The sequence below is a fragment of the Dromiciops gliroides genome, chromosome 1 (genome assembly GCF_019393635.1).
Source record: "Dromiciops gliroides isolate mDroGli1 chromosome 1, mDroGli1.pri, whole genome shotgun sequence".
Classification (NCBI taxonomy): Eukaryota; Metazoa; Chordata; class Mammalia; order Microbiotheria; family Microbiotheriidae; genus Dromiciops; species Dromiciops gliroides.
In genome coordinates this window covers 271,536,863-271,555,240 of record NC_057861.1, presented here as the reverse complement: position 1 = coordinate 271,555,240, position 18,378 = coordinate 271,536,863, and the positions used below count along the sequence as shown (strand labels likewise).

Below are 18,378 nucleotides of genomic sequence, written 5' to 3'. Positions count from 1 at the left end.
GGGATTATCAAATGGGAACTGCCTATTTCCTCTGAACTCTCTTTGCTCTTTAACAGTTGCTATCGTTAGGGTTTTTAGCTTTTTAGCGTCTACCTCAGGTCTATCTGAAATCTCTTCACCTATGAATGGTGCAGGCTTTACATGAGAGCAATGAATCCATGAGTCTTTTTCACCAATTTTAATGGCAGTAGGAGTTGTCAATAATACCTGAAAAGGTCCTTCCCAGGCAGGTTGGGTTCCACTGGTTCTCTGAAAATTCTTTACATATATTTTATCTCCTGGGTTGAAGTTATGCAATGAAAAGTCTAATGGGCCTGCCTGGACCACAGCTCCTGCCTCATGGAGTTCACGTAGCCTGGTCTGTAATTCCTGTATATAGGAGGCAACAGAAGTATCACCTCCCACCAGTGATGTATAAACTGGGGAAAAAGTTTTAGCTTGGATAGGAGGGTGACCAAAAAGCATTTCATAAGGAGATATATGAAGTTCTCCCCTTGGTCTACTTCATAGATAGAATAATTCCAATGGTAGAACATCAGGCCATTTCAAATGGGTTTCAGTACATAATTTGCCAATCATGCTCTTAAGCTCTTTATTCATACGTTCAACTTGGCCTGAACTTTGTGGATGGTAGGGCGTGTGGAATTTTGGAGTCACTCCCAAGAAAGAGTAGATTTGGGATAAAATCGAATCAGTGAAATGTGTGCCTTTGTCAGAATGGATGCGGGCTGGTGGGCCAAAACGAGGTACTATCTCTTTAAGAAGAATTTTGGCAACAAAGGCAGCTGTGGCTTGGGGGCTGGGAAAGGCCTCCACCCACCGAGTGAGCTGATCAACTATAACAAGGCAAAATTTATAATGTCCTGCTTTTGGCATAGTAATATAATCAATTTGTAAGTGCTCAAAAGGTGTATATGCTAGGGGACGCCCTCCATAAGCTTTGGCCTTAAAAGCATACTGATTATAAGACTGACATGTGGAACAGCCCGAGCAGATTAGAGATGCTGTATTAGTCACACCTGGTGCTATCCAGGTTCTCTTAATAGAGTCTACAATGCCTTGTGTACCAAAATGGCCTTTTCTGTGAATAGAGAGGCATACCTGGTGGTAGAATTTCCAGGGAAGAAATGGCTTACCTTCCGGAGACACCCAGATGCCATTGATCTGTTTCGCCTTAAATTTCTTTTTCCACTTTTCTACTTCAGAATCGTCATAGGTTAGGTTGGAAGGAATATCCTCAGAAGGTGAAAGGTTAAGTACATGTTCAGGAGCTTCTAATGCAGCAAGCTTGGCTACAGAATCGGCTTGTGCATTTCCCTTTGAAACAGGATCACTATTCCCTGTGTGGGCAGGGCAATGTACAACAGCTAGGGAAGAAGGCAGTTTCAGGGCATCTAAGAGGTCCTTGATAAGGTCCCCATTGGCAATAGCCTTGCCCGAGGATGTTAGAAAGCCTCGTTGACGCCAAATCATACCAATAAAGTGGCATATGCCAAAGCCATATTTCGAGTCAGTAAAAATAGTGGCACTCTTACCTTTGGCTATATTACAGGCCTGTGTAAGAGCCACAAGTTCAGCAGCCTGTGCACTAAAATGGCAAGGCAGAGAAGCTGCCCAGAGGGTGTCATAATCAGAAACTACAGCAGCTCCAGTAAAATGGTTTCCCTCATAAATGAGGAACCATCTGTATAGAGGACAAGATCAGGATTTTCTAAAGGTGTATCAAAAAGATCATCACAGGGTTTTTCAGCTATATCAACTAAAGAAGCACAGTCATGCAACGGTTCCCCCGAGAATGGTAAATTAAGGAGAATAAGAATTTGGTAAAGAGAGAGAAAGGCCTAGATTCCTATCTATTAAAGGGAGAGCACATTTCTAGCTCCGCTCTCCACCGGAGTCCAGAGGAAAGAGAGCGAGACTGAGCGCCAGTCTCTTCCTTCCTCCTCCCACTAGTCCGCGTCACTTCCTGATGCCAAAGAAAAGACTCCTGGTCTTGCCCTCAAAGACCTTTGCTTCATGGGCAGAACTCTTCTACAGTAAGTCTCCAGCAGGTGGCGTTATTCCAATCGTTACACCCAGTTGAGAAATGGTCAAAGGATATGAACAGGCAGTTTTCTGATGAAGAAATCAAAGCTATCTATTGCCATATGAAAAAATGCTCTAAATCACTATTGATTAGAGAGATGCAAATTAAAACAACTTTGAGGTACCACCTGACACCTATCAGATTGGTTACTATGACAAAAAAGGAAAATAATAAATGTAGGAGAAGCTGTGGAAAAATTGGAACACTGATACATTGTTGGTTGAGCTGTGAACTGATCCAACCATTCTGGAGAGCAGTTTGGAATTATGGCCAAAGGACTATAAAGCTGTGCATACTCTTTGACCCAGCAATACCACTTTTGGGTCTTTTCCCCAAAGAGATCATAAAAAAGGGAAAAGGACCCACATGTACAAAAATATTTATAGCTGTTCTTTTTGTGGTGGCAAGGAATTGGAAATTGAGGGGATGCCCATCAATTGGGGAATGGCTGAACAAGTTGTGGTATATGAATGTAATGGAATACTATTGTGCTGTAAGAAACAATGAGCAGGAGGAGTTCAGAGAAACCTGGAAGGACTTGCATGAACTGATTATGAGTGAGATGAGCAGAACCAGGAGAACATTGTACACAGTATCATCAACGTTGTGTGTTGATCTACTGTGAGGGACTAGATTCTTCTCACCAATGCAATGGTATAGAAGAGTTCCAGGGGACTCATGATGGAAGGGAATCTCCAAATCCAAGGAAAAAAAAAGAACTGTGGAGTATAGATGCTGAATGAGCCATACTATTTCTTTTGTTTTTGGTGCTGTTTTTTCTATTTTGAGGTTTTTCCTCATTGCTCTGATTCTTCTCTTATAACATGACTAATGCAGAAATATGTTTAATGTTATAACCTATATCAGATTACCTGCTGTCTAGGGGAGGGGTGGAGGGAGGAGAGGGAGGGGGAAAGATCTGAAATTGGAAAGCTTGTATAAACAAATGTTGAGATCTATCTTTACATGTAACTGGAAAAAAAATACTTTTATTAGAAAAAAATCACTTTATTGGCTGAATGGGGGATGGATTATAGTGGGGAAAGACCTGAGTCAGGCTGACTCACCAGCAGGTTAATGCAATAGTCCAGGATTGAGGTTATAAGGTCCTACCTTAGTGTCAGAAAGAGAAGGGGATATATTTGAGAGATGTTGTAAAGGTGTAGTTGCAGGGATGTTACAAAGGTGTTGACAGGCATTGGCAACAGTTTAGATATTGGGGTGGGGGTTGGGGTGAGAGATAATGAGAAATTCAGGGTGACTCTTAGGTTATGAGCCTACGAGACTGGGAATATATAACAAGGAAAGTAGGAATGGGATAGTATTTGGGGGGGAAGCTAATGAGTTTTGTTTTGGACATACTTAGTTTCAGATATCTACTGAATATCCAGTTTGAGATGTCTAAAAGACATTTGGAGATGAGAGATTGTAAGTCAGGAGAGAGATTGGGTAGGAAAGTTAGATTTGAGAATCATTAGCATAGAGATGGTAATTAAATCCATAGGAACTGATTAGATCACCAACTGAAGTAATATTGAGGGAAAAGAAGACCCAGGACAGAACCCTGAGGGGCACCTACAGTTAAAGGGAGTGATGGGGGATCCAGGAAAGTAAACAGAGGAAAGAGCAGTAAGATAGATAGGAGGAGAACCAGGAGTGAGTGGTGTCCCCAAAACCTAGAGAGCATAGAATATCAAGGAGGAGAGTTGTGAAGGGCATATGAGATAGTATATGTAAAGTACTTTGCTAAACTTGGCATTTACTATAATCTGTAGATTTACCTGTTCTCTGATTCTGTTCCCTTTAAAATTGATGAAAGGAATACCATGTGTGAAGGCAAGATGGCATGATGAACAGAATTCTGCACTTGGAGTCAGAAAAGCCAGTGTTTGATTCCTACCTTGGTCACTTACTAGCTGTGTGACTTTGGACAAATACATCATTTCATCTTTCCTAGCCTCAGTTTCCTTTATCAATAAAATGAAAACGATAACTGTAGTAACTCAGAAGGTTGTTCAGAGGCTTAGCTTTCCATAACATAGTATAATAAAAATAAGATGATTGCACATGAAACTGCAGATATATGATGTACAACTTGGTATTTCTTTTAAATATATAATAAAGTTATTGTGTAAATTTTTTTCCCTTTTTATTCCTCCCTCATCCCCTCACCCTAGAGATGGCTATCATTAGACACAAGAATATATATATGTGTGTGTGTGTGTGTGTGTGTGTGTGTGTATGTAAAATTATTCTGTATACACTTCTGTTGATCAGTCCTTTCTCTGGTCAAAGGTAATGCCTTTCTTTATATGTCCTTTATTGTTAATTTGGGTATTTATAATAGTCAAAACGACTTATTCATTCAAAGTCATTCTTAAAACAAGATTGCTGTTATTGTATAGAATGTTCTCTTGGTTCTGTTCATTTTGCTCTTCATTATTTTGTGTAAGTCTTTCTGTGTTTTTCTTTTCTTTCTTTCTTTTTTTTTTTTTTTGTGAGGCAGTTGGGGTTAAGTGACTCGCCCAGGGTCACACAGCTAGTAAGTGTTAAGTGTCTGAGGCCGGATTTGAACTCAGGTACTCCTGAATCCAGGGCCGGTGCTTTATCCACTGTGCCACCTAGCCTCCCCCCGTGTTTTTCTAAGATTGTCAAGCTTACCATTTCTTACAGCACAATCATATACCGCATCTTGTTCAGCCATTACATAATTAATGGGAATTCCTGCAGTTTCCACTTCTTTGCCACCACAAAAAGAACTGCTATAAACATTTTGGGTTATTTTGTAGGGGAGATTCTTATTCAGGTACCTGTTGGACTAGATTTGGCTTCTGAGGCCCTTCTCAACTCTGAGGTTATGTAATTATTTGTAACAGTTAAGTCTTATTCTGAAAGAACACACCATCTTGTGAATTCTTCCCATTTACCAGCTTCTCCCAAGATTCACTAGAGCCATTACTCCAAATGATTTCCTGATTTACTTGTACAGTACCCCAGTCTGTGCAAAATAACATTCCCCTTTGTTGGCTGGTGAGGGCATTTTAGAAGGTAAATGAAGAATAATTTTATTCTTCTTGTTGTTAATGTTGCAGCCTCTAAATGTGGGGTTCTTAATATTTTTTGGCCTATTGACTCTTTTGACAGTCTGGTGAAGCTTGTGGACCCCTTCTCAGAATAATATTTTAAATGCATAAAATAAAACTTGTAGGAGTGCAAAAGATGCCAATTATATTGAAATATAAGGATAACACACACACACACACACACACACACACACACACACACACACACTCATGGCCCAAACGTTGGAAAACTGCTATCCTAGGCCAACACTTAAAAATTTCATCTGTGATTTCTTTCCCCAAATAAATGCCTTTCCCTAGTGGACTTTGAAATTGAAAACATGCCTTTTCTTTTATCTCCTTTCAGCCAAGAAAAAGAAACCCAAACTTTTAAATAAGTTTGATAAGACAATAAAATCTGAACTTGATGCTGCAGAGAAACTACGGAAAAAGGTAGGTTTGCATTCTTATTTGGCTTAAAAAATATGTATGTATATGTATGTGTATGTATAAGTGTATGCATATGTATATGTATATTTGTTGTTGTTAAAGATCCCTGGATTGAGGGCTATGAATTATAGTCCCAAGTTTTTCACCCAACTAATTGTAAGATTGCATAGATCTCACTTTTCCTCTCTAGGCATCAAATCACTGTGAGAAAATGGAGTGGAAACAATTCTGGACCTGTAGTCAGGAGAAACGGGTTCAAATCCTGCTTTTAATAATTACTAATTAATTCTGATGTCATAGGCAAATCACTTTACCTCTATGATTCTTCTTCATCAGTAAAATAAGTAAGGAAAGAAGTATTTATTAAATGTTTACTATATGCTAGGAAGTGTGCTAAGTGCTTTACAAATATCTCATTTTTGAAATATCACCCTACCTGAGAAGTAAGTCTTATCTACGTTTTACAGTTGGAGAAACTGAGATAGTGATTTTTTCCTGTAGGAAGAATAAGTGCAGTTATATGTCTTATCTCAGAAATAACACTGATCTTAGGTTATTGACAGAATTAGCAGTTTAATTAAATTGATGTCAATAAAGGTGGTATTTTCTATTCAGATCAACACAATTTTAAACATTGGCACAAATGATATTTATTCATATAAGCTGTAGTTTAGTTAATCAATGAATTAAAGCTCATTCTCAATTAAGGTTCAAATAAAGTACTAGGGAATAATATGTTCCTTCTTGTTCCCAGGGTTCTCAAGTCAGATTATATTTCTATGATTTGGGATTTGGATGTTTGTTGATAGTTATTGATCAAGCATGAAAAGAGATTTCAGTAGGGTGGTATCTTGATTAAAAATATTAATTTGGTCATTTATTATGTAGAGTGTTAATCCTGTGGTTTCAATCTGGTTAAAGAGGTCATGATTGAATTTGTCAGAAAAATTAAATTTGTAAGATTACTTTTTTTGTTTTGTTTTGTTTTGAGTTTTTTGCGGAACAATGGGGGTTAAGTGACTTGCCCAGGGTCACACAGCTATTAATTATGAAGTGTCTGAGGCCGGATTTGAACTCAGGTACTCCTGAATCCAGGGCCGGTGCTTTATCCACTGCGCCAACCAGCCGTCCCTGAAAGATTCCTTTTTAAAAAATAGATATTTGCCATTACATGAAATGGATTCCCACACAACATCTTAAGTAAGAAATGAAATGGTGGTCCAAAAAAGTTAACTTTGACAAAAGTATGCATGTTTAAGTAACTATTTAGTTAATTATTTGTGAGAATAACTGAAAATTTGAGAGGATAGTAGGCCCTTCACTTAGTTTCTCCCAGAGTCTGCTTATTATTTTCACTATCTTGAGTTTTAAAAATTATTGGGGATATAACTGTTTCTAGCTAAATTATTGGAGGCCAGACTGGGTTTTTCTAAAATATTGCTACTTATAAATTAATGGCTATTGCACCAGTTTAGGTTAGTAAGCATTTATTATTAAGGTATATTAAATATTAGTAAACAATTAGTAAAGAATTTATTGCATGGCAATTAACACAAGCTGAAAAATCCCCAGCTCCATTTTGTCTCTGTATTACCTATTCTGTACTAAGAAGGGAGTGCTCACCAACTGGACAGCCTTCCTAGCCTAGAGTGCAAACCAAGAATGGTGTTCACCTCATAGTCTCAGTCTTTTCCCACTTCTGATAGAGGTGGCTCTTACACACTGATCAAAGCTAATTGGTTAACATCATTAAATTCCATTGGTTGATGTGACCTGAGGGTGACCCATATTAAAATGAGCTCTACTGTGATGACATCAGGGTCTAATGGGAGAAGGACCCTGAGGAGCAAGGGTGCATTCAAATATGGGTGGTTTTAATCTCCTTATTTCACTGAGCTGGTCAGAGTCTTATCTCTATTGTACCTTTGGGCTGTCTCTGAGATTAGCTAAAGTTCCTGAAGAGAAAGCTGACAAAGACTGGGTTCCTGTATCCCTCCAAAAAACCCCATTATTAATAATTATTTTCTCACAATCCCTATAATCCCATACAGTCAAGTGACTCTATTCTACTTGCTTTAGGTTAACCCAGTGTCACTGGTTAACTTTAAACTTGGAAGGACATGAAAGGGGAAAGTTTAATAGCTAAACGAAAGAAATATTTCAAGAAATCTTAGAATTGAGTATTTGATCTGGCCACAATCTTTTTATTTTACTTTTTTTTTTTTGGTTGGGCAATGAGGGTTAAGTGACTTGCCCAGAATCACATAGCTAGTAAGTGTCAAATGTCTGAGGCCAGATTTGAACTCAGGTCCTCCTGAATCCAGGGCCAGTGCTTTATCCACTGTGCCACTTAGCTGCCCCTATAGATTACTTTTTATGTGCTTAATCAACCCAGCAAAAGTCTTCAACATAAACAGGCAGCTCAAATGGTAAAGGAGAATGTGAGTGAAATCTATTAATTATCATAAAATATCATATTCCACATTTTAACATTTTACTGGTACATACATTGTTGATTAGTGATATCCAACATGGTTTCTTTCCAGCCAGCATTTTGGTGTTCATCAGATTTGCCACTGGTTGGAACACAGTCAGAGAAATGATGTGTAAACAGAGGATGTAGGGACACAAAGACAGGGACTAAAAAAGACAAGGAAAAGCCTACTGCCTAACAGTGTTCCAGGAGGGAAACCAGGACATGCTTATAACATCACTCACTTATGTGCCAAGGTCATACAGTAATATCATTACTCTCTGGTTCCTTCTCCAGAGTATCAGTTCTCCATAGTTTAGTCACTTTTTTTTTTTCATATATGATCTCTGAGAAGCATATTAAATAACTATACAATAATAGGACAGCTAGATGATGCATTGGATTGAGTGCTGGGCATATAGTCAGGAAGATTCATCTTCCTTGAGTTCAAATCTGGCCTCAGACACTTACTAGATGAGCATGTCACCATGAGCAAGTCACTCAACTCTGTTTGCCTCAGTTTCCTCATCTATAAAATGACCCGGGGAAGGAAATGGCAAACCACTCCAAGAAAACTTCAAATGGGGTCATGAAGAGTGGGATGCAACTAAAAAATGACTCACCACCACCACCATCAACAATTTTGAAAGTAGCATAAGACAGAGGACTGGCCTTGGAGTCATAAAGACCTAGGTCAAAGTTCTTCCTTCAACATGAATGATTCGCTTAACTTTTTGATAGCTCAAGGTATCTCTATAAGGAGTTGTTGGTGTGCATCAGTGAAAGGAGTTTTGACCCTGGGATTTCCCTATATTGATGGATTTGTAAGTCTGCCCTTTTTTCTCAAAAAAGTAATATCTTACTATGTTGCATAACAAACTTAAAAAAAATTCTTCTTCCCCATCAGGGAAAAATTGAGGATGCTATGAATGCCTTTGAAGAACTGGTACACAAGTACCCACAGAGTCCCCGAGCTCGATACGGAAAAGCTCAGGTAATAGTGGGTCATTCCGTCAGCAGGCCTCATTTTGCTGACTTCCATATTTTTCATGTATTTGTGTTCTCTGACTTCTGCCTCTCTTCTTTATTCCTATTTCTTTAACTAGGCCATCTCTAATTTGTGTCTAGAGTGCATAAACATAAATAGGAAATGCTGCTTTTGCATCTGACTTGTTATTATAACTATGTTGCATATTACTATATTTACCCACATTTCTCTTCTTCACACATCCTTCCATAACCAAGAAATTTTTTTTTCTTAGTTAATTTCCCACCACCTGTTTTGAATTAGTAACTTCCAGCAAAGAATCCATGGGGCTTTAAAATTATCGGTCAGCTTTGCTGCTTAGATATGCTTGCCTCTCTCTATGCCTCTTGTTTCTCTGTCTCTGTCTCTCCCTCTCCTTCTCTCCATCTCCCTCTCCCCTTCTCTTTTTCCCTCTCCCTCTATCTTCTGTCTGTCTTCTTTCTTCTTTGTTGCAATGTGGGTCTCTGGGGAAGGGAGAAATCTATTTAGTAATAAAGGTAATTCAAAACATAAAGATAAATAAACAAATTTAAAACATCTTACATTAAAAAAAGGAACATTGGTCAACCAGAAGCAGAAAAATATTTCCTTAGGAAATATTTCATATATAAAATACATTATTTTCATTTTCAGGGTGGAAGGTTCTCTACCAGTTACACAACTCTGTCCTAGGAATGTTTCTCTCTACTTCCTTTTCCTCTTCTCTGCCTTCCATCTTTTCTGGGCTGTTGTGGTAAATTTGTTCACTGGTGAATTGTTGGGTGGGGTACTAATCACCTCCAACCTTGTAGGAAAAACACAGTGAACTTGGCTATATCAGCTTTCTAGTCTTTTCCTCTCGAGAACCTTGCCCTTGAATATTGTAACGATTGGAATGACGCCACCTGCTGGAGACTTACTGTAGAAAAGCTCTGCCATGAAGTGAAGGTATCTGAGGGCAAGACCATGAGTCTTTTCTTTGGCGTCAGGAAGTGATATTTGCTTGTGGGAGGAAGAAGGGGGAGCCTGCAGCTCTGACTCTTGCTTTTTCCTGAGGACTGCTGTGAAGAAGGGATCTAGAAATGCGCTCTCCCTTTAATAGATAGATGAATGTAGGCCTTTCTCTCTCTCTTTACCAAATTCTTATTCTCCTTAATAAATGCTTAAAAGCCTAACTCTTGCTAAAGCTTATAATTTATTGGCGACCACTCATTAGATATTTTAGACAGACTAGCTAGAATTTTAGCCTTAATATGAAACTTGAAAGCAAAAAAATCCACCAAATAAACTCACTGACATATATTCTGGGTTTTGGATACCTAATAACACTGTTATGCATGGAACTTTAAAACTTACATGCTCTGAGATGAACATGGTGGGGAGCTAGCACCCAGATGTTAATATAATTTCTCTCATCCCAGTTTAGAAAGAAAAATATTAGGGGAGAATTATGGCTTGATATGGTGCTTCTGAACCATGATAGCCTGGGTTTATCAACATAAACTGTATTGTTTCTGTAGCAATGGAGAACAAATTTGAAATCATAACCTGCACATAATCTCCTTAAGTTATTTAATTTTGTTTGCTGTTATGCAGCATGAACTATGGACAAGAGAAAATGAATAGTGTTACCAAAGTCAATACCTACTAAATCAAATTGGGTTTTTGTTGGGTTTCACATTGATAGCCAACATAAAAACATCTTAGGAAATATACCTTTAATTATGAAGAAAATGATTTATAATCTTTAAGGCATTAACTAAATCAATTCAAAGTATGTTCCAACATTGCATTTTTCTTCTAAAGTGACCTTAACTTTGGATGATATATAAAAATCTAAATATATTCCAACTACAACACGTATTGTCATGACTTTATTGAACAACTGAGGGCAGCTAGGTGGTGCAGTGGATAGAGTGCCAGGTATGAAGTCAGGAAGACTCATCTTCCTGAGTTCAAATATGGCCTCAGATACTAACTAGCTGTGTGACCCTGGGAAAGTCACTTAACCCTGTTGCCTCAGTTTCTGTAAAATGATCTGGAGAAGGAAATGGCAAATCTCTCTAGTATCTTTGCGAAGAAAACTCCAAATGGGATGACAAAGAGTTGGGTACAACTAAAATGACCCAACAGCAGCAACAATATTCAACAATTGAAGACTTGAGCAGATGGGGTCCAGAAATCACCCAATGTTTCTGCTCCCCTTTGTATTAAAAAAACCTAATGTCGCAATCCATATTTCAGGGAGAGTGGTTCTAACCTGTGATGTCATCAGCATAGGGAACTTTCACATCAGCTGTTGTGGAAACTGTCTCTGCTGACCTAGATCGGTGACTTATTTGTAACTTAGAAAGCCTCAGAGAGTTGCTTGGAGGCACCGAACAGCTAAATGTTTTACCCATAACCACACAGCCAGCTTTCAGAGTCTAAACCTAGCTTTCTATCTACCATGGCTCACTTTCTCTATGATGTAAACAAGAACATGACATAAAACAGAAATGTCAGATTGTGCAAATCAAATTTAATAATGAGAAAATGAAAAGAAACCCCAACACACTTTAAAATATTGTTGTTCAGTCATGTCTTACTCTTCATGGCTTCACTTGGGGTTTTCTTGGCAAAGATATTGGAGTGGTTTGCCATTTCCTTCTCCACATAATTCTTTTTTTCCAGATGAGGAAACTGGGATAAACAGGGTTAAGTGACATGCCCAAGCTCACACAGCTAGTAAATGTCTGAGGCCTGATTTGACCTCAGGAGAATGAGTCTTCCTAACTCCAGGCTCAGCACTTTTGAGAAGAGAACCACATGAAGGAAAATCATCTATTGGAAGAGTTTTGGGGGGAAAGTAGAATTAATATTCTGTTCTCTTTATCATGGGCTCTCCTGTGATATCGTTTGTCATTTCTCAGGTACAAAAGGATTTCCTAATTATAGTATGTTACACATTAGTAGGTTGTAACACATATTGAGCTATCTTAGTAGATTTTTTTCCCTTTAAAATAATTGTATAAAGGGCTCAGAAAAGGACTTGACAAAGGGCAACATGGGATCTCAAACAATACTAATACTTTTTTATTCTTTAGATGAGTCTGAAAAGTACCTTAGTTAAATCCCTTGAATACTAGATTTACAAGTAAGAATTAGAAATTATACACTTACCTCATTTTATGTTCTAATAGAAATAGTTTTTGAGATAGATAATGATATACCACCCTGGGAAGTGTGAATGGATGACCTAATTATAGACAATATCAGTTTTCATGTAAATGCTTAGTTTTAGATTATAACCTCTATTCTGTTCAATTCCTCTTATCAATAGGGTTTAGACTGATAACATCAATTTAGCATTATTAAGCTTATTTTTCAAAGTGAATGTCTTATCAGTTTCAAGCAGTAGATTTTTACAAATTAAGAACTATTCATAAAGCTGGTCTATTTTTCAGAGGCCTGAAATTATATGAACATTATAGTTTATAAAAAATGATGGAAGTTAAAAGAAATAGGTATAATTCAGATTTTAAGGATTATATACTTTTTTTTTCTATTCAGACTGAATTAATTAAATGATAGCTTATCTCAAGAAAGGCTAACTTATAACAGGTTTCTTTACATGAACATTACTATAGATAAGATGGCAGAATTGAGCAGGCTATTGCAGAATCAAGATTATTGAAATGTCTTTAGTTTGGGCAGGTCGTCATGGCACCAGAGTTTTATCTTCACTTTGTAGGTGTAGAAACTTAATTTTGTCATTCCTCCAAAGTTTTCAGTGATCTCACTCAATCTTCATTGTTCCTGACCTCTTTGTTGCCTGTGATAATGTTAATCACTTTCTCTTCTCTAAGAATTTTGTGACACAATTCCGTCTTGGTTCTCTATTTGTAAAATGCTTAGCACAGTACCTGGCACATAGTAGGTACTTTGTAATTGTTTATTCTCTTTCCCTTAAACCCTCTCTTTCTCCTATCTGTCTGAACTTCTCCTTCTTTGTCTCCTTTGTTGGGTTTTCATCCATATCATGTTTGCTGACCATGGGGTATCCCTTAAGCCTCAGTCCTGGGTCCTCTTATTTTTCCTCTGTGATAACTGTCTTACTGGGTGATGCCAAATCTCATTGTTTCTACCTTCACAACATCTTTCTTATATAACAACTTTTGTCACGCAGCCATCATCATAATTTAGGCACTTATCTCTTGCCTCATCTATTGCAATAGTTTCATATTTGGTTTTCCTGCCTCAAATTTCTCCCCATTATAATCCATTTTCTACTTAACTAGTAAAATTATTTTTCTAAATCATAAATCTGACCATGTCAGCCCCCCTCCAAGAAATTCTGTTGGCTCTCTGATACTTTCAAGATCAACTATAATGTCCTCTGTTTCCTAGCCGCTTAAACTGTGGGTCAGGATCCCACATGGGTAACTGAATGTGGGGGTTGCAAAAACTTTGGCAACAGTAAAAGGTTATGTATACCTATTTTATATACCTACATACCTGTGGTTGTGTAAAAATTTTTTGGCCGAAAAAGGGGTCACAAGTAGAAAACGTTTAAGAAGCCCTGCTCCATTTGGCACAGCTAGATAGTGCAGTGGAGAGAGCAGAGTGGAGTGGAGTCAGGAAGACTTAATCTTCATGAGTTCAAATCTGGCCTCAGACACTTGGTAGCTGTGTGACCCTGGGAAAGTCACTTAACCCTTTTTGCCTCAGTTTCCTCATCTATAAAATGAGTTAGAGAAGGAAATTATGCACCACTCTAGTATCCTTGCCAAGAAGACCCCAAATGGGGTCATGAAGAATCAGACGTGACTGAAAAAAAAGCCTGAATTTGGCATTCAAAGCTCTTTATCACCTAATCCCTTCCTGTCTTTCCTGTCTTTTTATACATTACTTCCCTCCACATTGATCCAGCTACACTGGCCCACTTGTATTTCAACCATGACCCTCCCCTTCTGTGTCTATGACTCTAGACATATATAGAATTCTCTCCCCTTCATGTCTTAACTTGCTTGACTTCCTTCAAGACTCAGTACAAACATGCCCATCTGCAGACTGCCTTACTTGATCCTCCAGCTTCTAGAACATCTCTCCATGTACTCTGTATGTATGTTCTGTACGCCTCTTTATTTAGTATTGCCTTGCCCATTAGGATGCCAGCTCCATGGGGGCAGGGACTGTTTTTGCCTTACTTTGAATCCCCAGTGCTTACCACAGAAACTGGCACATAGTCAGCACTTAATAAATGCTTATTGACAGGTTGACTGGTAGTTCACCCACAGCTGATCAGGTTCTGGGAATTGATTAAAGGTGACCCAATTAAAACAAAACCTGTTTCATAAATTGTGCTAATTTGTGAATTTATAATGAGAGCTATACTTGTCAGAATAAAGAGTAGTGGTCATTTGCACAGGCCACTTCCTCCTACTGGCTTTAAATCTTGTTATCCAGGTAAGTATATTCATCCACCTGACCAAATTACATGCTAGACAGTTGTTTTGTGGAATAGAATTAGAACAGAAGGGTTCTAAAATTCTTGGGGTGATTTCCACTAAGCCATGATAATTAGATGAACTGTCCTCCCCTTTATGGTTATTTCCATCTTCAAAGATCAGAGTAAATCTATCCCCTGGACTTTGCTAAAAACCAACTTGACACATTTTTACTATCCAACTTTACTTTTTTGATATTCCTTATTAGTAACCCCAAACTTCTGTTCCCATAGCACTTGCTATTCGACCCACATTTTCCTAGATGAAAACTTATTTTTATATTAGTCACATTTCAGATGAATTTGTTAATCTCTGTTCTTTTGGGAAGGCCTCTAAACATCTCTACTGAGATTTAGGAAACATCCTCATTGTCTTATCAGCAGGAAGGGGAAGGGGTAGGGGAAAGGAATAATCATTTATATAGTACGTATTACATGCCAGTCACTATGCTAAGCACTTTACAAATATTATCTCATTGGATCCTCACAACAACCCTTCAGGGTAGGTGTGCCCATTTTGCAGTTGAGGAAACTGAGGCAAACAGTTTAAGTGAGTTGGCCACGGTCATATACCTAATAAATGTCTGATGCCAGATTTGAACTCAGGACTTGCTGATCCCAGGTACACAGCATCATCTAGCTACCTCTAAGCAGGTCAGTTAGATCATCTCTTAAGGACGATTTTTTCTGAGAAGATTTATTTACACACATATTGGAATTAGAAAGATGCTGGCCATGTGACCATGGGCAAGTTACTTTCCCTCTCAGTGTAACAAGCACTTCTCTAAGATTTTAAATTATATAGGAATTTTGGTTTTGCATCAACAGAGGGTGATTTCACACCAGCAAGTTGCCCACCCCAGTGAAATCATAAGACTGGACCAAGGAGAGGTGGGCAGTGGGTGGGTGGAGAGGAGGTTTTGCTAAAAAAGCAGCTTATCTCTTGTGATGTCTTACTTTGTAGCCTCTAATTAGTATATTTTTCATCAAAGAGATAAACATGAGGGGGGCGGAGCCAAGATGGCGGAGAGGAAGCAGCAAGCTGCCTGAGCTCTCCTTCTGTTCCCTCAAAACGAACATTAAATCAAGCCTCTGGACGGATTCTGAAACTACAGAACCTGCAAAGAGACAGAGAGACACAGTCCTCCAACCAGAGATAATTTAGAAGACTTCAGGAAAAGGTCAGTCTGACTCGGGCAAAAGGGAGGCCCAGCGCCGAGGGGGTCGGGGCAAGTCAGCAGGAGCTGCGGGCCACAGCCGAACAACTGAGGCTCCCGGAACCTGGTTCAAAAATCTGGTGGCCAAGAAGGACAGTGGAAAAACTTACCTGCACCGGCCGAGAGGGCCACGAACGGCGGGATCAGACGCCGGGATCTGGCGCCTGGCTGGCCGAGCACAATCATACAGGAAGTGCAGGGCAGGGCATCTCCACACACCATAAAGGCCTCAGAGTAAAAGCTCGGCCACACAGCACCTATACCCCTGCACAAGAAGCCCAGAACAGGGACCCTGGTGCCCCCAGAGCAGACCTCAACTTAAAGAATAAATAAATAAGCTGCAATAATGAGTAAGAAGCAAAAAAGAGCCCTCTCCATTGAGAGCTTCTGTATCAATAGGGAAGAAGCCAACACAAACTCAGATGAGGACAATAGCCTCAAATTGTCTACATCTGAAGCCTCACAAGGGAAGGTGAATTGGTCGCAAGAACAAAAAGCCTTCCTGGAAGAGCTCAAAAAGGATTTTAAGAATCAATTGCAAGAGGTAGAAGAAAAAATGGGGAGAGAAATGAAAGCAAAACAAAAAAACTATGAAAAAAGAATCAGCAGCTTAGAAAAGGAAGCTGAAGAAAACAAAGCCTTAAAAAATTCATTTGGCCAAATGGAAAAAAAGCTGCATAATCTCACTGAAGAAAACAATACCTTAAAAAATTCACTTAGCCAAATGGAAAAAAAGGTGCATAATCTCACTGAAGAAAACAATACCTTAAAAAATTCACTTAGCCAAATGGAAAAAAAGGTGCATAATCTCACTGAAGAAAACAATGCCTTAAAAATTAAAGTGGGACAGTTGGAAGATAAGGAATCCATGAGACACCAAGAATCAGTCAAGCAGAATAAAAAAAATGAAAAAATAGAAGAAAATGTGAAATACCTCATTGGAAAGACAACTGATCTGGAAAACAGATCGAGGAGAGACAATTTGAGAATCATTGGACTGCCTGAAAGCCATGACCAGAAAAAGAATCTAGATACCATATTCCAGGAAATTATTAAGGAGAACTGCCCTGATATCATAGAATCAGAGGATAAAATCATCATTGAAAGAATCCATCGATCACCTCCTGAAAGAGACCCCAAAAGGAAAACTCCAAGGAATATTGTAGCCAAATTCCAGAATTATCAGGTGAAGGAGAAAATACTCCAAGCAGCCAGAAAGAAGCAATTTAAATATCATGGAGCCACAGTCAGGATTGCTCAGGACCTGGCAGCTTCAACATTAAAGGACCGCAAGGCTTGGAATATGATATTCCGGAAGGCAAAGGAGATTGGATTGCAGCCGAGAATCTATTACCCAGCAAAAATGTGCATTTTCTTTCAGGGGAAAAGATGGACATTTAATGACATTGGGGACTTTCAATCTTTCCTGGTGAAAAGACCAGAACTGAATAGAAAATTTGATCTCAACATACAAGACTCAAGAGAAGTTTAAAAAGGTAAACAGAGGGGAAAAAAAAAAGTTACCCTATTAGGGTAAACTGTTTATATCCCTACACAGGAAGATAATACTCATAACTCTTAAGAACTGTAAATGTATTTGGGCAGAGAGAAGGACTTTATATAGAGGGTATAAATATAAATTGTCTTTGATGTGATGATACAAAAGAATTAAGGGGATAAAAAGGGAGTCTATGGGGAGGAGAGGAAAGGGGAGGTGGAATGGGATGAATTATATCATATGAAGAGGTGGAAAAAAACCTATTATAATAGAGGGAAAGAAAGGAGGGGGGAACATGGTTTCAACCCTATTCTCATTAGATTTGACTCAAAGAGGGAATAACATATCCGTTCATTGGGATAAAGAAACTTAACTCATTCTTTAGGGAAACAAAAGGGGAAGGGAAAGGGGGGGACTGATAGAAGGGAGGACAAAAGCAAGGGAGAAAAGGGTAAAGAAAAGAGAGGGGGGTGATAAAAAGGGAGGGCAGATTGGGGGAGGCAGGGGTAAGAAGTAAAACGTCGGTGAGGAGGAATAGGGTAAAAGAAGGGGGGAAAAGTACAAAGGGGGTAAATAGAATGGAGGGGAATAGACAGTCAGTAATAATAACTGTGAATGTGAATGGGATGAACTCTGCTATAAAACGGAAGCGAATTGCAGAGTGGATTAAAAACCAGAACCCTACAATATGCTGTTTACAAGAAACACATTTGAAGCAGAGAGATACACACAGAGTAAAGGTAAAAGGCTGGAGCAGAATATATTATGCCTCAGCTAAAGTAAAAAAGGCAGGGGTAGCAATCCTTATCTCAGACAAAGTGCAGGCAAAAATAGATCTCATTAAAAGAGATAAGGAAGGAAATTACATCTTACTTAAAGGTACTATAGATAATGAAGTAATATCAATATTGAATATGTATGCGCCAAGTGGTATAGCATCCAAGTTCTTAGAGGAGAAGTTAAATGAGTTACAAGAGGAATTAGATAGTATTACTATACTAGTGGGGGATCTGAATCTCCCCCTCTCAGAATTAGATAAATCTAGCCAAAAAATAAATAAGAAAGAAGTGAAAGAGGTGAATAGATTACTAGAAAAGT

At 38.6% G+C, this 18,378-nt stretch overlaps 1 protein-coding gene across 1 annotated transcript in view; it reads left to right on the top strand.

Annotated features, from left to right (window-relative positions):
* The window catches only part of LOC122734357 (aspartyl/asparaginyl beta-hydroxylase-like), a 182,034-nt gene that overhangs the window by 92,482 nt on the left and 71,174 nt on the right, over positions 1 to 18,378 (top strand). Inside the window, exons 12-13 of the mRNA XM_043975119.1 lie at positions 5,516 to 5,601; positions 8,979 to 9,065. Coding sequence (XP_043831054.1) covers positions 5,516 to 5,601; positions 8,979 to 9,065 — 173 coding nt within the window. The remainder of the gene's footprint in view (positions 1 to 5,515; positions 5,602 to 8,978; positions 9,066 to 18,378) is intronic.